We start from the raw sequence: 21,571 nt of genomic DNA on the forward strand, positions 1-21,571 counted from the left end.
CCAGCTACCAGGTCAGACATGCTGAATCTTTCCCGGTAAGACACCACTCGTGTCTTACCCATAGATATGGGTTAAAGCAAGAGATGTGAGAATTAGCTAATAAGAGGCTGGAACTAATGGGCCAGGCAGTGTTTAAATGAATACAGTTTGTGTGTTATTTTGGGGCATAAGCTAGCCGGTGGCTGGGAGCCAGGCAGGATGAAAAGCAGGCCTGCCCGCAGCTCCCCACTACACTCGCTGGCTTGGGGGAGGAGAACACGCACTACTGTCATGCCCAGGATGCTCATGGCACTGCCAGTGCTGAGGGTGGGGTGGTGTACAGTAGCCTGAAGCTCAGGCAGGTCCAGCCCCTGGGCACCCTACCCGGAGGCTGATCACCCTGACTACAACACTGAGCACCAAGGTATCAAGATGAAGAATGTCTCATTTTCTGGATTAAGTCTTCTCAAAAGACTCTCAGTAGTCCTTTCTGTCACCAGGAGCCATGCTGATGTCCATGATCATGTCCATGATCCATGCTGCTGCCAGAAACTGTTGTTGTTCATCATCTGTGCTGTAGCCAGAAACCATGCTCAAGTCCATGCTGCCTATCGGCTTCTATGAGCAAGAAAGCTTCACTTGCAGTGGAATCAATGACTGTAGACTCATAATTGAGATAGTGAAGGCTTCTGTGAGAACCTCTTCTTCCCTCCCCAACAAGAAAGAAACAGTCTAGACTGGAAGACATTGAAGGTAGTCATTAAGCCTGTGATAAAGATGATGAAGTATGGCTCTTCATTGTTGATGACTCCTGGCAGGGGTGGGGACCAGGAAGGACTCGGTTTTGGAGCTGACCACTGGGAATTTGACTACACTGCAGTGATAGATGGGCAACGCAAATTGGACTTGGTAGGTTTGTTTTTTGTTTGTTTGTTTGTTTAGGGAGGGGACAGAGTGGGAAGGTGGACCTGGGGGGAATGTGAAGCAAGTGTGATGTGGGTGTGTTGAAAAAAATTTTCAAGTAATTAATAAAAATATTATGTTGTAGAAAAATAAAAATAGTTTTTAAAAAGCAGGTTAACCGTAGCCCATGTCCAAGGACATTTACACAGACAGACACATTAGAAAAGTCACATAGGACCTGAAGAGCAGCCAAAACAGAAAACCTCAAATTCAGTTCAAGCAAACAAAAACAGGAAAACTCAGTAACTGTCACCTTATGAAAAAAAAAAACATTAACACTGGGAGGGAAAATAGAATTTATGAATCATAATCACTGAGGACAGGTGAGGAGAGCAGGTGAGGAGGGCAGGTGAGCAGGACAAGGGCAGAGAGAACAGGTCTTGGAGACATAATCAAAGTGAGGGTTCGATACTCAAGAACAACTCTGAAGAGCGATTCAAAGAATATTCCTGAAAAAAATCTCAGTCTGAGTATGGTGGTTTGAATGAGAAGTGTCCCCTATAGATGCATCAGTCCGAACACTTGGCCCCCAGTTGGTGGCACTGTTTGGGGAGCTAATGGAACCTTTGGTACATGGAGTCTTGCTGGAGGAAGTATTCACAGGGTGGCGTTAGGGGGCAGGTCTTTGAGAATTTATAAACTTACCTCATGACCTCTCTCTGCTTTCTGTGTGCAAATAAAATATACTTAGCCAGCTTCCTGACACTGCAGCCATGCTTTCCCAACCATTGTGGATTCTTCTGGAACTGCAAGCCCCCCAAAACCTCTTTTATAACTTACTGTAGTCATAGTGTTTTGTCACAGTGACTGAACGTTCTCTGAGACAACCAGCATACAGATAATTGGTTCTAAAGTCATAAAGCAAGGGTCAGGGCAAATGCACCACCAAATAACAGGTTTTTTTTTGTATTGTTTTTTGTCTTTGTTTTTGTTTTTTGAGATAGGGTTTCTCTGTGTAATAGTCCTGGCTGTCCTGGAACTAGCTTTTGTAGACCAGGCTAGCCTCAAACTCACAGAGATCCATCTCCCTCTGCCTCCCGAGTGCTGGGATTAAAGGCATGCACCACTACCTCCCAGCTAGGACAGTTTTGAATAGTCATTCAAATATTCCTGAAATAAAATATTTAAATCTTTGTATTGAAGGTTTATAGTGTGTCTCTGAGGATATCACATGAGTAAGAATAAATAACAAAGGTTTCTCTAGTGAAATTACTGAAGTTTGAAACAAATTAAAATTCCTTTGGGTATCTATTCAAAAATAATGTGATAGGAAACTTAGATTACTGTCAGTCTTTTTGATAGTAAAGGTTTACAACTAAAAGAAATATAAAAATGATTTCCAGTGAGAGATTAAGAGTCTGGGATTTCATCTTAGAAGACTGCTATTTTAACACGAGTGGTATATCAGAGGGTGCTGGCAGAGTATCATTCCTGAGAGTCCTCCTTTTGTACAACTCAGTAGACCACAGAGAAATATTTGACTCCAACATGTTACCCATCTTTAAAGTTGAAAAGGAGTCTTAGAAAACTAAGAATAGCAGGAAATTGCATTGATCTGCCAGACACCACTTCAAGTAGAAGCAAACATACCACAGCTCTTTATCAGCCCAATCAGGTATTTTAGATGGGTAAAGTAATAGAGCTTCACAGAATTAAACAAATGCAATATAAAAGAGCACAACACATCTTCGCATCATTAAACAAATGTCCCACAGCACAAACAAACGTAACACATCTTCAGCTAATACTCCACAACAGACCCAGTCCTCCAGAACTGTCCACAAGAGAATGGCCTCATGATTGCAAGGGTTTGGAAACACTGACTCATTCCTCTTGGCGTTCCAGCGTTCATGTCTTCACACCTGGAAGGACAGGGCTTATAGAGAGTACCAGGTCTTTTGGTCAACGGCATGGAATTAGGCTGTAGGAATAGGGATGAGCAGGTCAAGCAGCTGACGAGCGCACCATATTTGACTTTGTTTCTAAGGTCAGCATGATGCATGGCTTGTTTGGAGCTCATCCTTCAGGCACTTTCTCAAAGTGGGATGTTAATCTCTGTCTTCCTTGAGTGCATATGTGGGCTGTCTTTGTGTGGGTGCTGCTTTAGATCCCTGTCAAATTCATGTGCCAATCTTTCCTCTGTTGGAGGTTTTGAAAAGTCATTTCCTTTTCTCTTAACATTGAATGTTAAGTACTGAATACACACAGTTTCATTGATTCCTTCTTAGAGAGCTGGCGGGAAGGTTGGATAATAAACAAGACTATCCCTAGCCCTTCCCCCGTGCGCTGTCATCTTGCTGCAATTCCTTTTGTTACCCCGTTACCCTCATTGCAGGCCTGTCTCTGCTCAGTCTTGTGGAAGCCTCAGTGTCGTTCCTATCTGGTAGGGATGCTCAGCCGTGGGCTGTTGATTTCCTTTCTGTTAGGATTCCGGAGCAGCTTTCCTTTTATTCTTTCTTCCAGGGAACAGCAGTCCTTCTCTCTACCAGCTAGTGCTGGCTGGGCACAGGGGCAGTTCGTTCACCTGCAGCTCTGACTTGGGGTTGTTTTGTTTCTCTTTTACTTGTCTAGACACATGCTCTCCCTGCATGAGTCACATCCCCAGTCACCAGGGGCAGCTTGGATTTTGCTGTTATCTCTAAATATCCTCAGCAACAAGGGCCTCTGCATGTCCCTGTCCCGTTCCAAGTAGTTCATATTGTAAATGAGTAAAACTGTCGATGCAAAACATAGCTCTCACTGATGGAGGAGTGTCTATGTGTTACTTTTATTGTTAATAAAAAAACTGCCTTGGCCCTTTAAGAGACAGAAAATTAGGAAGGCGGAGTAGACCTAACAGAATGCTGGGTAGAAGGCAAGGGGCAGAGGCTTCAGGCAGTCGCCATATGCAGTCGCCATGCTTCTCCTCTCTGAGATGGATGCAGGTTAAGATCTCTTCTGGTAAGCGACTACCTCGTGGTGCTACACAGATTACTAAATATGGGTTAAAGAAAAATGTGAGAATTAGCCAATAAGAGGCTACAGATAATGGGCCAGGCAGTGTTTAAAAGAATACAGTTTCCGTGTAATTATTTCGGGTAAAGCTAGCCGGGTGGCGGGACGCAGCCCCGCCGCTCCTTCTACAACTCACTTTAAAGGGAACAGGAGAAAGATTATTCTGGAGCCACATATTGTGGCCCAGAAGCATGGATTCGGGGTGCCCCCAAATAATGTGTTCCAATGTAGAAGTGGTTACACAAAACAAAGTCTGAAGTCGAGGCATTCCTAATATGTAAATGGGGACATTAGTGAAGTGGGTCACAGCAAAGGGGGGCTGTAGGGCGTACTGCTTTCTGATGATGTTATTAGTATTGGGCCTGGTAGTCTCTAATGGTGTGTTAATATACCCCAAAGAGATAATCTGATAGTTGAAAGGATGTCAGGTTGAGCACATAGGTGGGCAATGAGTGGTTGTTAGGAGACTAAAGATTGTGTGAGATAATTTGGCTCAGGACCTGTGACATTCAGCTCGGCACAGTCAAAAAATTCTAATGAGTCCTTCGATTTTATGGCTACCTACCCCTCTCCCACCGAAGCTTCAGTTCATGGAACAAATACCTTATTCTCATCATGTAATTTCTTACAGACACCACCGTTTCTCCTTTGCCTCTAAAAAAGCCAAGCACCTCTCCAGAGTAAAGAATGAATAGAGCAATGTTGTCACAAGAGGCCATAGGGGCTTTCGTTTTATATGGAATGGCAAGAGACACATCTGAATTTTCATTACACAGTGCCAGCCAGGATGGTTAAATAGACAGTTGACAGATGGGCCAGCACCTGGGACCCAGGCCTTCCTGAGACATCTCTTAATAGAGGAAAGCTCCCCATAATGAACTGTAACAGGATCGTATTTTACTCACCTTGGCGTTCATACAGGCCCTGGAGAGATATGTTAATTTAATCCTTCAAATTTTAGAATGCTTGTTTTGCTTAGCCCCTTCTGCTGATAGATGAGAGACGAAAGATTTGCTGGTTAAAATAAATCGTCTTCCAGGGGATGATGCCCTTTGTGTGTGATGGCTTAAATATCACAAAGCCCCACTCCTGGTTGACTTTCCATTGCTCTGCTCAATGCCATGACTACAAGCAACTTGGGGAGAAAAGGTTTTATTTCATCTCATGCTTCCAGGCCACAGTCCATCTTTGAGGGGAGCTAGGCAGGAAGGATGGAGGGATGCCTCTTATTGGTTTATTCCCAGGCTCACGTCCATCTCTGAGGGGAGCTAGGCAGGAAGGATGGAGGGATGCCTCTTATTGGTTTATTCCCAGGCTCATGTCTATCTTTGAGGGGAGTTAGGGAGGAAGGATGGAGGGATGCCTCTTATTGGTTTATTCCCAGGCTCACGTTCAGCTGCCTTTTCTATACAGCCCTCACCTGCTCGTTTAGGAATGGTACCATCCACAGTGGGCTGAGCCCTCCTACATTAATTAGCAATCAAGAAAACACCCCACACATGCTCATGGATCAATCTGATGGCAGAAATTCCTCAGTTGAAGCTTCCTCTTTCTTGATGTGTTGACAGTGAAAATTAGCCATCACATCTCCCTGCCTGGTGCATCTCAGAAAGCTGGAAAAGGTGGTACCACACGGAACTGTAGAGAAGGAACTATTCACTCTGGACAGTACCAGGGACAGCCCGCTCACCAAGAACTTTAGAAGCAGGAAATCAAAAAGAGGAGCGGGAGAAGAGGTGGTTCCTTAATCAAGACAGTGGCTATGCAGTGTGTGTGGTCCTTCTTCAGTACAGCCCTGTGTCACCTTACTCACTCTTAGAACTGCACGGCTATGCAAGCATCTCAGAGTCATACACATAGTTAGACGGTACAGCCTGCTGTGCACTCCGGCTGGATGATACCGCTATGGCTCCTAGGTGGCCCACCTGTGCAGCATGGTACTGTATGAGTACCACAGGCAATTGTAGCCCGGTGGTAATATCTAAGTGTGGAAAAACTACAGTAAAAATGTTAAGAACTTGCTTTCTAGCTCAGCTTGAGTTTTCTGGGACCATCTGTTAACAGAAAGGTCACAGTGTGGCCGTCTGCCTAACAGCACTGCTAGGGCGAGGAATCCTTGACTCTTGCCTGGCTTGCTCTTATTGTGGTCTTTTCCTGACCCTGTACAGATCCCTTCTTTTCTTAGCAGGTGTGGCTCATAAGGGAGCTCCTCCATGTAGGACTGTGATTTCATAACCTTGAATTGTCTGTTTTCTGCCAGACGCTAGTAACAAGCCATGGCAAGCTCAGTGACATGATTTTCTCTGACCAGTATTGTTCTAGCTCCAGCTAGAACCCATTCTTGTTAGGAGAAAGCCTTGGCCTCTTTCTGGCTGTTAGAAAGGAAGGGTGCGGGGCCACGGGAGCTGTCACTGTGTCACATTTGTCTTCCTCTTGGTCATGCTTAGATGATCGTTTGGTTACAATAATTGTACGTCACAATTTACAACTGTATGATGGTGTGAAAGTACCCAGAAAGCCCTTTTGTTTGTCATGTTTATTACAACACTCAATAAATTATATGCGACACTCAATGTGTCATTATCCAATAAGCTTGCGTGAGATGATCTTGTCTAACAACAGCAGGCTTATGCATGATATTTAAGGTGAGTTAGGCCGAGCTGGGATGTTCAGGGGTTGAGTTATTCAATGTATTTGAGACTGATGATATAACTTACATAGGGAAATGACTCCACCATAAGTCAAGGGGCATCTATAATAATTTCTTATGAACAAACAAAGACCAGCACCCACTAGGGCTCAGACCAGGCAAGCCAACCACCAGAACCTTTATTGTCTACTGACTCAGGTAGAAATTCCTCTTATGACCAGCCCTCAGAACAACAGACCACAATTTTACAAGTGGATCATTGAATTAATAATAAGCTTAATTCTTGGGTCAAGAAAATTTCCAACTCTGGCACATTGATTCTGTATTTTTGCTGCCTAGTGTATTTTCTGGATCTGACACATTTGTTATATAACTGAATAAATAAATGCTAATGAAAACAGGCAGAAGGGTGAGCTCAGATTAACTAAATATTAGCCTGCTCCCTGCATGACCTGTTGGGGAGAGCAGTGCTGTCCTCATGGGCTTTAAGGGTGTGCTTCCTGCAAAGAACTGTTTTGTGGGATCCCAGGAACCCTTCCTAGCCAGCGTCTCCCAGGGAGCACATGGCAAACATCAAGGGAGATTTGCTGGCCTTTGGAGGACTTGAGGCCTGGCAGGCTCGATTACCTTAGCTGGCCAGAACCGGATGCTGCTGCTCTTTTTCTTTCCACCTGGTGATCAGAGCTCAGCCTCTCTCAATGGGTCAGGCTGTCCCTAAGGACAGGCAAATCCAGGGCATGGTTATTGGTATATGGTGTGTATAGCAACCAAAGTGTCCTCTCTGGGGACCTATTCTGTGTAAAGTTGGAAACGGTGACACAATTGACTTCTGCTGATAGGAGCACAGCCAGGCGCTTCCTGTTTACCTGACGTATTGTCCACATGACTTCCACAGCCCTGCTACAGGCAGCAGCAATGGAGGTCCCAGTCTGCATCAGGGCCCTCATTCTCACTTTCCCCAACCTACAGGACGTACAGATAGCCTACAAGGTGAGGGGCGTCTGCAAGTGAGACTTTAGCAGGTAGGATCTGCACCATCATAGGAGGGAGGACTCTGGATGTGACCTTAGCTGGGCCATTCTAACCTTCTCTGAAGAGTCAGTCTTCCTGCCACCACTTTCCCACCTTGCTCCTTCCTCCTGCCTCATACACATGCATTAGGCATCATCATACATGCACCCTGACACAGTAGGCAATGGACATGCCTTCCAGGGTGGCCTGTTTCTCAGGTGCACTCTTAAGGAAGAAGCCATCCTCAAGAGCTGGCAAGAGTCCCACCACAGGCAGCCCAGGCTGGGCCACCGCAAAGCCTAATTTCTTAGTATGGTATTCTGCCTTCTGTGAAAGGCGTCTTGGGTGGGGAATGAATCTCATGAGTAGATTAGGGAGTGGGATACTGACAATCAAAGGCTCATCGGAGGCTGCCACCTCCCTATGGTCCTGAGGAAGGGAAAGGCAACTTATAACATCAGTGCCTTGGGATCAAGGAATCCAGGCCTTCTTCTAAGACGTATCTGTCTTAGTTAGGGTTACTGTCACTCTAAAGAGACACCACGACCACAGTAACTCTTATAAAGGAAACATTTAATTGTGGTGGCTTGCTTACAGTTCAGAAGCTTGGTGCATTATCATCATGGTAAGGAGCATGATGGCATGGAGGCAAGCTTGGTTCTGGAGACATAGCCAAATGTCCCACAACTTGCAGGCAACAGGAAGTTGGCTGTCAGACTGAGTGAACCTTAAAAAAGAGACCTCAAATCCTGCCCCCAGAGTGACATACCTTCCTCCAACAAAGTTAACTTCAATAAGGCCACACAGTACCACTCTCTTTGGGGGCCATTTTCTTTCAAACCACCACAACATTCTACAGATTACCGGTGACAGGGCAAAACAAGCTACACGCATGTATAAATCAGGAGCCCACAGAGGATACGCCTTGGCTTGGGAGCCATAGGTATAGTCCCTGCAGGGCTGGGTACAGAGTTCTGGCAATCCACTGTACTCCCAGGTCCTCTGGTGGAGCCAGTGGGCTGTTGGCACTCAGCAGGTCATAAATCTCCAAGCCTGGAATGCCTTCAGCTGGGAGGACGCCACAGCTGGAGGAACTCTCTCTTTTCCCCCAAACTTAACACATCATAAAACATAGCCATTTGGGGAATGAGAACAACCAGGAGGTGTTTTTGCCTCCAGAGCTTTGCTTGGGAAAGCTTGGAAGGTGAGGTTTCAACTCTGCTATAGCCATCTACCCCCACTCAGCCTCACCAGCAAGTACCAGGCATGACCCCCGTTGCTGAGGTGTCTCCTGAGCTGGTTGACCAGTTGCTATAGCATAGGACTCTCCGTGACATGGGACAGAAAGTCACAGTTCCCTCTCCAGATCAGCTTGGGTTTGTGGTGTCTGAGCTTTCATAAACAAGTGTTTGTTACAGAGATCAATATGGAACTCTCTTGTCCCCTTCTAAATCTGTGAGCACCTATTCCTGGCCCAGGTGTATGGGCGACATACTTCTTGTCTGTGACCCCAAAGGTGCCCAACAACTACTTTCTCATCTCAGCGAGCACAGCCTTTTCCAGAGGCACATTCGCCAAGGAGGAAACTCCATATTTGGTGTGAGCTGTAAATGGTCTTGGGGAAGGGCCACCATCAGTTACTTCCTCCTTAATGCATGAACACTGCTCTCATTTTGAGAGGTACAATTTTTCCTGCCTGGGAGATATGGACTAGACCTTTGGCGGGTCTTTACGGACAAGCTTTGGACAAGGCGATGATGCTAGGCCTCGCCCAGGACTGGCAACTTATGCTTTCTGAGAGAAGCCATTGCCATGCTGTACGGAGCTCAGACTAGATCAGTTCCTGCTAATGGGCCCCAGGGATGTGTGTCTTTTGTTAAAGTAGGAGGTGGTCAAGACCAGATGAGCTTGCTGGTCAGGAGGCTTAGCACAAATCTGGGTGTGCTGTGACAACTGAACCAGTGTTCAACTCCTATGCCCAGTGACTTGCCCGCCTCAAGCCCATTCTTATTCTGGCATCTTTAAGCCAAGATAACAAACTTGGATCAATGAGACTTTGCTGCTGAAGACTGTGGCCCCGGAACACAGTATTTCTTCAGGCAGAAGTGTGGGTGCCACACTTTAAATCTAGGCTGCTTGTGGGGCAAGACCCAGATTGTGAGAATCTTCGAGTTCTGTCATAAGCCCTTCATCGGAAAGTAAGTGGAAAGAGAAACACCATGTAACTTAAGGCTCATCCGGGGTAGCCAAGGACACCCAGGCCAGAGTCTTTGTAGGCATGTAACTTAAGGCTCATCCGGGGTAGCCAGGGACACCCAGGCCAGAGCCTTTGTAGGCACACTTATTACCTATCAAGGAGAAATCAAGTGGCAAAAGGGTTCTTTTTATTCAAGCTACTGCTTGAGAACAATGTAGGTGGACCTCAACTCCACATAGAGAAAAGCTAGTTGAGAGTTAGAGCCAAAGGGCATTAGGAGGGATCAGTGGACAGGGAATTGTTCAGAGGAACTTGGTTGATATCAAGGGTTGAGGGAAGTATTCCTAGTCTCCTGGAAAATTCAGGAAGGTCTCATTGGAAGAGCAGGTTTCACGGAGACTAAGGAGTCAGTCAAGAAAGGAATCTTCATCATGCCACATATTTTACTTCTCATCAGATAAGAGTTTCCAATATGGATATTCCAAATTATCCATCCATCCCTCCATTCATCCATCCATGCACCCACCCATCTATCCATCCATATATCCATCTATCCATCCATCCATACATCTGCCCACTCCTATATTCACTCTTTGGGTTTTCCCTTCTTTTCTGGAGCAGTCTTATAGGCAGAAGTCAATATGGTGTCTTCTATGTATTCTAAAGTTCATAGAAAAGATTCAAATACACATGTTTCAAAAACCACCTGTCTGCAGTCCCAGTACTGGGAAGCAAATTCACAGAAGTGTGAGAAATTGCCTTTACTCGGAGAACCTCAAACTGATTGGTTCAGTTGAAACTGGTAGGGAGGGAGCGGGAAGGAGGGGTCACTTAGCTTATGTCTCTGGGGTGACCCACAAGAAGGAACAGGTGGAACATATTAGCATCAAAAAGCAATGGCTGTCAGATTTTGAGGTGGGGTAGTTGCACATCAGTGAAGTAGGTTATGGACGTACCGGATGTTGAGTCCCATCTGTGTAAGGAAAGCTTTAGCTCCCCCTAAAGCACTTATGTGTTTCAAAACCACTAATCCCATGAGCCTGAAGGAAAAAAAAACAAGTAAATCACAAAAACAGATAAGCAAAAACAAAATCACTAGCAATAATGATCTCCCCCAAAATCTGTGTACCTTGTTTTCCTCCCTGGGGAGAATATCCTTACTGAGAGTCCTTCAAATGTAAACCAGCAAAAAGGTTTGCAGAGCAGCAAACCACCATATCCTTTAACTCAGAGTCTAACTTGCTTATTCTGCATGATGCTTCCTACTGCCTGGGAAGAGGGCCCTCCCTGTAACATGCTATGGCAACACTAGGCTAAGACGGCATCCTTCTCTGTTCATGCTCAAATATGTTGCTGCAGAGTGATGGATGGGGTAGTAACATACAGGCTGCTTGAGATGGGTGATACCTGCAGTCTGGAAGCATCTCCGTGTCCCTGCTACCCCGGTTAAGGGGCTCACTGACAGTAAGGATTGGAGATAGGCAGATAGGGCTGAGGGAAGGCAGAGTGGAACTGGGACAGTGACCCACTACTGCTCGGAGACTGATGGACAGCTGTGTGTGTAACAGGCTGTGGTGAATGAGAAAAAGGAAGGGAACCATACATATGACTTTCAAGAGATCTGAGGGTCCAACCACCAGACCCGAGGGCCAAAGGCAAATGGAAGACATTCAAGAAGCAGCAAGTGCCGAATTTATCATTTAATCTCATGGATAAACTTTGTTTTCATGAATCTTGTGGAAGAGTTCTGTCAAAATATAAAATACTTCAACAAATGGTGCCGGAACACCTGAATATGCACAGAAGAAGAATGCCACACCATAAGCAAAATTAACTCCAAATATGCTGAAGGTTTTGATATGAAGCACCTCAAAGAAGATGTAAGGGAAAATACTCACAACTTTGGTTCTGGATGACTTTTTGGGTTTAAGATTTAAAAAAAAAATCACTGGTAACAAGACTCTAATAGTTAAGTGGTACTACACCAAATGGCACCATTTCTTCACAGAAAATGAAAAACTCCAACAGAATGAAGAGGCAGTCTGTGGAACAGGAGAAAATATTTGAAAACTATCTATCTGATAAGAAGTTATATCTAAAATATATTTGAATCTACAAGTCAACAGCCAAAACCCAAATGGCCTAGTTACAAATGAACAAGAGACTCGAACAGGTGTTTCTCCAGTGAAGATATCCAGATGACCAGCAAGCGCTCACTGTCATGGTCATAAGTAAAATGCAGGTCAAATCTGCAGTGAGATACCACCGGACGCCGGCTGGGATGACCACTACAGAAAGGACGAAAGGTTAAAAAGGTGCTGTTAAAGGTATGGAGAACATAGAACCGTTGTGGTTGGGACTGCAGAGTGGAACAGCCCCTACGGTGGTGTCAAATGCAAATGGAACCGTATGATCCTATTTCTAGATATTTCTCCAAAAGAATTGAAGGCAGAATCTTGATGAGGTATCTACCCCATATGCTTAGGATGTCGCAGTACTAAGACAGGAAACCCTGACACAAACCTCCTCACTCCACCTCCGTATCAGTAACTGACTTCACTCACATTTGCCCAATCCCACAACATGCACAATTCCATGGCTTTATCCACTGATAAATCAATGACAAAGGAAAGACGCTGCAGCTGTGACATGGATAATGGTACAGAATATGATTTAAAGTGAAGTCAGTCATGAATTCTTCATTATTTCATTTATGTGACGTACCTACAACAATCTACCACATGAAAGCAGAGAATAAAATGGGGGTTGCCATGGGTTCAAAGATGGGGAAAAATAGAAATGATTTTTTACTGGCATAAAGTTTCTATTATGCACGATGAGTTAAGTTCTAGAGACCCATGTGAATGATGTACTAGTGTGCACTCTGAAATGTTATGAGGATAGATTTCACACTGTGTTCCTGCAAAAACAAAGAGCCACGAAAGAACATTCTTGGTGGTGATGAATATGTTCACGTGGCTATGGTGACAGATCACAGGTGTACTCATATATCCAAATTCATGGGGATATCTACATCGGATGTGTGTAATATTTTGTACTTCATAAGTATTTATTAATAAAACTAAATATTAAACTTAGCAGGAAGAAGCTAGGAGACAGAGAAATGGAAGGAGATCAGGAAGAAATCAGGAAGCAGAAGGATCTAGAGTCCAGCGGGGAAAGTTTGTCATGAAAAGAGGAAGGATATTTCTCGGATAAAGACACACTGGGGGGAGATAGAGACATTCAGAGAAGGGGAGCGAAAGTGAGAACGTCATTATTGAATGAAGTTCTCGATAAATTATAATGCGCATTCATCTGCTATGAGTCCAGGAAGCGGGGTCTGGCTTGAGGGCTCCGGAAGAGGAGGAAGATTGGGAACAGCTGCTTGGGGATCTGCAGTGGTGGAGTCATGGAGGCCAGCGAGCACTGCTTTGTCAGGGGGCCAAGCCGTGCCGTTGCATGGCAGCATAGCCAGGAGAGAAAGACAGGCAGGTGATAGCTGATCCAGGGTTGACGGGTGACAAGGTGGGACTAGAAAAATGTCAGGAAAGAAGGGTCAGGAGTTGGGGCTGAGTGAGAGGACAGAGATAAAAATGATTTTGGAGGAAGTTACAGGAAGAGACGCTGGTCTGAATGTGGCTGAAGAGGGGATGAACGAGACCTGCAGAAAGATGGAAGGGCAGATGGGGACTAGCAGCGTGACAGCAGAGGACATGACTTTGCAGCTGAAGTGTCTCTGGGGGGACAGAGAAACATGAGTTGGAATGCAGCACTGTGTGACTGGAAAGGCTAGAACCCATGGTCCAGAGGCAAGGGGAGCAGAGTTCTAAATGATTGGCCAGCCTAGAGGCTGCTGTCCTGTCCATACCCTGCCCTGGGAGCTAAGTGACAGAGATGAAACGGAGAGCCAGGGATGCTGGCAGTATCCTCTGAGATGAGGGAGCCTCAGGGGTGTGGTGAAGCATGGAGTGCCTGCGGCAATGGAGGGAGAGAGAGCTGAACTCTCTTCCCTACCAATGTTCCCAGTGTTAGAGCCATGCCATGGACTGGCATGGGATGGAATCTGGTACGCATGAGAAGTAAGTCAATTATTAGCAAAGCAGCAGGAATTCCCAGTGCGGGGAGATGGGAAGGCATGGTTTGAGAATGCTAACATCAACATGAAGGGAAAGTGCAATGAGACCCCAAGCTGACACCACTGAGATCTCCCCAGCGGTGACTGTTAGTCACCAGGTGAGTAATGACGGGAAGGAGAATGGAGACTTAGGGACACGACTAAAGGACCAGGGAAGGATGAAACAGAGGACCAGACAGTTGTCACCTTGGTAGAGATGTTGAAAAGTAAGCTATGAGAGTGAACCTTTGAGCGAGTTTAGAGCTGGAAGTGCTGAGTATTAACCAATCTCAAAGATGTCACAACGCCATGAGACTGCTGGGCGGTGGTGGCGGCATGTGCCTTTAATCCCAATGCTGGGGAGGCAGAGGCAGGTGGATCTCTGTGAGTTCGAGGCCAGCCTGGGCTACAAGAGCTAGTTACAGGACAGGCTTCAAAGCAACAGAGAAACCCTATCTCGAAAAACCAAGAAAGAAAGAAAGAAAGAAAGAAAGAAAGAAAGAAAGAAAGAAAGAAAGAAAGAAAGAAAAAGATATGAGACTAACAAAAATTTACAGGGACTGTGTGCTTACAAACAGTTAAAAATCAAAGACTAATGCCAGGCATGGTGGCACACACCTTTAATCTCAACACTTGGGAGGCAGAGGCAGGCAGATCTCTGAGTTAAGGCATATATCTGTGAGTCTAGCTAGTGAGTTCCATGTCAGCCAGGGCTACACAGTGAGACTCTGTCTCAATTTTAAAAAATCAAGAATTTAGAATTTAGCAGTGGGAGAATATAAGAAAGTCCCAGTGGACGCAGCTGAGCAGAGATGCACAAAAAGCAGCGGGAACCCTAACAGGTGGTGTCAGAGGGATATCCAGGGAGAGGGGAGCGAACAGTAGTGCCTGATATGTTTGGAGAAAAGAGGAATGGGCACTGGGAATAGAAAATGGGAAGTCTTGGGAAAGGTCTAATGCTAGTGTCAATAGAGTTCCAGGACGGGGCAGTGGGGGTGGGGTGGAGTGGAGACAGGGCTTACAAAGTATTCCAAGAACAATGATTGAAAACTTCCAAAATACGGAAAAGGACATAAACATACAGACACCTAAGTTAGATGATCTCCAAAATACAAACAGACCAAACAAATTTCCAAGAAGATGCATGACAGCCAAACCCTGAAAACTAAAGACAACATCTTGAAAGCAGACAGAGGAACGGCACGTTGCCTGTGGTCTCACCATCTGAAGCTATCGAGTCAGAGGGAATTAGCTTAACGTGTTTTAGGTGTTGAAAGATGAGTTATCAGCTTCAGATTCTAGATACGGTCAAAACATTTTTCAGATGTAAAGAGAAAGCCCACTTGAGTTGTGCTCTGACCCAGTACTCACACCTGGAGTAAACAAAGACTTCGAAAATCCTTTGTCAAAAACAAAAACATGCATTGGAGAATGCATTATGCACATGTATGGTGTTGTCAAAAATAATTTAATTTGTAAGAAACTAATTAGAAAATTATAAAAACTTTAAAAGAGACATTTTCCTGAAGTGGTCACATTGTTGGCAAATAAACACTGGAAAGATACTCATTGGGGAAAATGCAAACAGTGGTTATTATAAAAATCTGTGAGAAACACTGGCAAAGATGGAGGTGCCCTGCTGGTTCAGCCACTTGGAGAATAGTTTGGTGGCTTCTTATATAATTGTAATCATGTGACCCAGACAACATTCCTGGGTATCTATTCTAGGTGATTTCTTGCCCATACATAAAATACATGCTCCTAGTAGCTTTGTATGCAGAATTCCTAAATTAGATATGACCAAGTTTGCTAAATAAATGAATGAATAAATAATTATTTACACAATACATACATAATACATACATACATACATACATACATACATACATACATACATACATTGCATGCATTCAATCTTTAGGTCAGTGTAACAGCAGATTCTGTCCCTTGCCCAGATACTCCAGGAGAATATGGACTGACCCAGCAGAATACTCTTCAAAAACAGTGGTTGCTTGATTCACATTAGACAAAACTGAAAGGTAAAAATAAGAGTAGAGGAAAGCACAGTCTGTGAAAGCTGTCTCCTAACCTGCGGTGAAAGAGTGAGACCAGCATACATGCTTGAGAAGCCCTCGCTTGGCACAGAGCAGGCATCATAGAGAACCGTGCCAGTCAAATCACAGAAAACAATCTTAATCTATGAGGTTTCATCTATTTAGTAAAGCCTCTCAAACTTGTTTTCAAGACATCAAAGTCTTTCCTCCAGTATGGAGGAAAAATAACCAGCAGAGGGAAACTTCGTATATGTATTACACTGTGATGTAAATGCTGAAAACGGAAGGCTTATTAAGAGACTTGGAAAGAGTAGCTTGAGCTTGCCTGACTGAACACTTTCCACTTCTTTACGCCTTTTCTTTAAAGCAGTCCTGTAAAATGTCAGCATGAGTCAAGGAGACAGCACAGCTGTGCACCTGTGCCATGTGTCTATGTGTGACACAAATAACGTGCTCAGTGGCCAATTCCTGAAGGGTTTCCAAAGAGGTGATAGGTCCCTAATCACAACTTTAATTTCTGTAATCGCTTCCAGAAACTGTGTCCTGGTACCTGCAGGCAGACTGGTGCTGTTGGGAGACTGGCAACGGTTGATGGAGTCAGGAACAGAAATGGGACCTGTCAGAGCTGCACAAGCAGGCTGCCTGCCTTCCCAAAGGGGCAGGAAGCTAAGGTGGACATCGTATCTTAATGTAGACCATGTGTATAATTCATTTTTGATTATAAAAATTTAAAGCTGTGTGTGTGTGTGTGTGTGTGTGCGCGTGTGTATGTGACTAACCACATAGAAACTGCACACTGCAAAGGGATTAAGAAGTGGTTAAAGTTTGGCAAAGTTCATGCTGCACTTCGAAGAAGAGAGGAAATAACAAATCACTGAAGTTTCCTGAGAGAAAAGAGAAAGTTCACTCTGTGGATTGGAAGTTAGGTACCAATTACCAGAAGAGGAAAAAAAAATAGTTGATTTCAAAAGCAGAGAAGAAACAGGGGCTGCTTAAATTGAGAGGAAAGAGGGGGAGGGAAAGAGAGGAGAAGAGTGGAGAAAAAGGAGAAAGGGGAGGAGAGAATCATAAGAAACAAAAACTATAAAATCAGAAACTAATCATTTATTGCTTATAAGTGACACAATTAAAATAAGGCACAAAAAACCTCAAGGGACAGAAGACTACATCAGATACACAGTCCCAAATAGCAGAGTGATGTTACTAGCAGATGAAATAAATTGAAAGCAGATAGCGTTTAAAGGCAGTGAGGAGCAACATATTGTCATAGCGGAAGCAAGCTCCAATTATGAAGTGTATAGATTTAATATATGGCTCTGGAATGTAAAAATAGTATTACCATAACTTGTATAAAGAACAGATTGTCAGTCCTAAAAAAGCTTGCAATACCATTTGCCATGGGAGGTTTCTATTTACTGCTAAATAAATGGAGAATCCACACTGATAAGACAATTAATAATGAACCAGATAATCAAACCATTTCTTTCTGTTTGATTTGATGATAAATATATAACCTCATACCTAATAAATAATTTTCCTTATAATGCTAGATGTGCCTGGCTCTTGTTTCCTCTGAGGAAGTTATTACCAGTGGACATGTGTCTAGTTTTCTTTTCTGTTGCACTGTTGTGATAAAACACTCTTAGCCAAGAGAAACTTGAGATGGGAAGGTTTATTTGGCTTACGCTCCATCACTGAAGGAAGTCAGGACAGGAATTCAAGGCAGAAGCTTGTAGGTAGAGACTGGACCAAGACTTTTTATTGGCTTAATGGCTCGAGCTTTCTTATGTAGCCCAAGCAAATCTGCCTAGGGATGTTACTGCCCACAATGCTCTGTACGCTCCTATGTGAATCCTCAGTCAAGACCATTCCTTACAGATATGGCTGGCATGATCTGGGAATTCTTTAACTGGGGCTCTCGCACATGACTCTAGGCTGTGTCAAGTTGACAGCTGAAGACAACTAAGGTAACGTGGATGACTTAAACAGAAATTTCTGATGTGTGGCGATTAAAAAATGCCCAACCTTTGTGTACTAAGTGTTCTGTTCTATGCCAAAGAGTTTCAGAATACTCATACTACAAATAGGTATGGGAGCTCCTGCACTATCTGCCTTAGGTACGTGCCGGGAGACTGAGAGCAGAGTGGGCAAGTGTCTTTGGTATATTGGGTTCCATTTTTATACCTAACAAGGCATACAGCCTTACAAGGGATTATTGTTTGAGTATAGCTAGGTTCAGAGGAGTTGAGAGATGAACCCAGACTGGAAGCAGACAGGGGAAAGGTTATATCCTGTGGGCAGAAGTTTGGAACTGACTCCTTTAGCAGAGAGTGAGTCTGCTACTGTCTAAAATTGATGGATTCAGTGGTGTCCAAGTGTAAGAGTCCAGATGTTAAGTTCTGGCTTGGTCACTGACATGGGACCTCTGGAGTCTGATAACTGGGGGTCGGTGGGCTTCATGCTACCATCACTCAGACTTAGATTGCATCCTTCCCACAAAGACTCCACCAGACTGTGGAGGCTCAGACTGCAGACATTAAGTCCTTGCCAGTGGGTACAACTCTTCCTTCTTAGCCTGGCTCTGGGTCTTTACCCAAAGCTGTGGACTCCTATCTTAGTTATTACTCATGAAATTTCTAATAAAAACAGAAAGGATATCATAGGAAGGACATCTACAAACAAGAATTCTGTCCTAGTGATTTTTTTCCAATACAACAAATTATATTTGAGCAACTTAAGACAGTATCTATTTGTAAAGCTAGGGTTCTATGGTCAGATTTCTTGCTAGGCTTGACTGACATACCTACCTTGGCTCACATGAGACTGAAATCAAGATAAGCTGGGTCAGGATCCTATCCAGGAATGCTGAACAAAATCTGTGCCTCTTTTACCCAGGAGTTTGGAAAATTCCTGATCCTTATGGTTGAGGACCATGCTTTCATACTGGCTGACTGTCCTGCTCCTAGAGGTGTCTTTCAGGTCCTGGTCTCATTGTCCCCTGCCTTTTAGGATGAGAGAACTCTCTCCAAGTTTCCTGAGCCCCTCAGACTTGAAATACGATTATTTGATCTCTCATCATTAGGAAAAATGTTCTGCCATGAAAGGGCTCCGATTCTGCCTGGAAAATATCATCTCCGAATAACTGGTTAGGACCATTAACTACTTTTGCCAAATCCTGTTGCCAAGTAAATAACATAGTCATGGTTCATAATTAATGCCTGTTTTTACCGATCTTCAAGGGAAGAACGCTGCACAAAGGCACAGGGTGCAGCAGTTTGGATGTGGTTTCCCCCAAGAGTTCATATGCTGGAGGCTTTGTCCCCAGTGTGGTAGTATTTACCTTTAAAAGGTAGAGTCTAATGAGAGGTGATTAAGTCATTGGGGGATTAATGTTGCTCTGAAGAATGTGTTAGTTCATATCAGAACAGATCATCATTAAAGAGGGGAGCTGGCTGCTGAGTCCCTTTGGCTTTGTGTCTCCCTATGTGACTTGTCCCTACCAAACACACCCTTTGCTATGATGATATCTGCCATGTTGATACAGCCGAGAGCAATTGGGGAACAAAGAGATGGGGCCATCCAACTGTAGACTTCTAGCCTCTCAAACTGCAAGCTAAATAGTCACCTTTGGGAATACTCAGACTCTGGCATTTTGTGATAGTAATGGAAAACAGACTAATTGAAGGGTCATTAGTGGTCATCTTGAGTTGCACTTTTGCCATTGGACACAAATTGAAATGTAGCAGAGATGCACCTGGAAGGGTATCTGAGTGGAGATTGTGTTCATTAAAGGAGAATCAGGATGGAAGCTGTGACTGAACACAACCATGAACTCTGATCTCAGCTCATAACATAAACTCTGGTCACCACTTTAAAATCTGCCCCACAACTAGTGCCTTAAAACCATCTATTTAGCTCATGGAACTACAGTGGGAGTTAGCCTAAAGAGAAGGTCTTTCCAAGCTCCAGTTAGTGTGGGGTGTGGAGCTGCAAAGACCAGCTTTGGTTTGGTGCAACACATAACCCATTATATTAGGTATTGCTACCATGTAACACTTGATTCCAGTTCAGGATTCCAGCCTGGCTCTGAGAGGTTGACTGCTTTGTCTGTGTTGGTTAGGACTGTGCCATCTCAAAGCTCCATGGAAGCAGCTCCTCTCCATACTTCCTCAGGCTTTCTGGTGAAATTCAAGATCCTAGTGTGGGAAGTCCTTCTGTTTATGTGTTGCTTTTATTGGTCAATGAATAAAACTGTTTTGGCCATTGGCTTAGCAGAATAGAGCAAGGCTGGAGTTCCAAGCAGATAAAGGAGGAAAGAAGGCAGAGTCAGGGGGATGCCATATAACCATTGAAAGGAGAAAGATGCCTATGGGAGCCCATCAGAACCTTGCCAGTAGGCCACTATCTCGTGGTGATGCACAGATTAGTAGAGATGGGTTAATTTAAGATATAAGAGCTAGCTAGCAATATGCCTAAGTGATGGTCAAGCAGTGTTTTAATACAGTTTCTGTGTGATTATTTCAGGTCTGGGCAGCCAGGAATGAACAAGAAGCCTCTGACAACAGATTGATATACCAATGTGGGCCGGCTACATCCACATAAAACCTGAGAGAGCATGGAAAGGAATTCTAGACACAAAAGAACAGAGTTAAGCCTGGCTTTTTGGTAGCAACATCTTCACAGATAGGCTCTGTTTGTTAGAAGCAAGTAGAGGTGCGATTTTTAAAGAAAAGGCTTCCTGACTCAGCATAAGAAGTGGTGGCTTCCTGGTTTATGCTGCCAGCATGAACTTGGCTCTTTCAGGAGGGCAGCATGAACTTTGGCTCTTTCAGGAGGGCAAGCACTTGAATGGGGTTTGTGAGCAGCGTGTTGAAAACTACTTAATGGCACAACATAGGCCTGTTGCATATCTGGAACTGGGGCAGTGTGCATGGCTCACAGAGGGAGTGAATAGGCCTCTGCCATGTTGGACTAGGTAGGGCAGCCTTAGTCCTAGCCATGGACTTAGCATTCTAAGAAGCAGGCCTGGTAAGAAAAGGAATACAGATATATAATAAAGATAGATTCAGATGAAAAAGATCTCCAAATGGATCACAGTGTTGAATAAATGTACATAGGCTTGAGAGAGAGAAGAAAAGGAATATAGAAAAAAATAAAACAAAGTCTTTAAAAGACAGAATACAGACAGTCATAGACTAAAGGAGTAAAAAAAATAAGCCATGAAAAGATGAAATATACACAGGGAGTCTAGATTATGTATAATATTGTGTTTTCTTTGAATTTTTTGACTGTGAATGGGCTAAGTACAGAGAGACATTTCATTGTATGCTCTGCTAAGCTAAACCAACATCATATGTATTGTAAAGGTATCTTGACTTCAAAATTTGGGTCTAAGGATTTTTTGCTTTGGAAAAGAGGTTCTTCTTTTGTTTCCACAGAGGATGAGAACCTGTGGATTCTTTCCAGACTAATGTGATTTTATGTACCAAGACCCCCCCCCAAAAATAGTAGGAAGCAGTTTGGAGAGAACTACACCCAAATTCCTTAAATGAGTGTTTATAAATGTTTGTTTACATTTGAAGGGAGATATGCTATAGAGATGGATA

At 44.1% G+C, this 21,571-nt stretch overlaps 1 protein-coding gene across 11 annotated transcripts in view; it reads left to right on the forward strand.

Moving 5' to 3' along the window:
* Window positions 1-20,611, forward strand: part of Ptpn20 (protein tyrosine phosphatase non-receptor type 20) — a 97,970-nt gene extending 77,359 nt beyond the window's left edge. For all 11 annotated transcript variants that reach the window (XM_038349140.1, XM_038349142.1, XM_038349131.1 and 8 more), the window contains one exon: window positions 20,490-20,611. In XM_038349140.1, the coding sequence (XP_038205068.1) occupies window positions 20,490-20,567 (78 nt within the window). In that variant the 3' untranslated portion in view covers window positions 20,568-20,611. The remainder of the gene's footprint in view (window positions 1-20,489) is intronic.
* Window positions 20,612-21,571: the final 960 nt, after the last annotated feature.

The sequence above is a fragment of the Arvicola amphibius genome, chromosome 12, assembly GCF_903992535.2.
Source record: "Arvicola amphibius chromosome 12, mArvAmp1.2, whole genome shotgun sequence".
NCBI lineage: Eukaryota > Metazoa > Chordata > Mammalia > Rodentia > Cricetidae > Arvicola > Arvicola amphibius.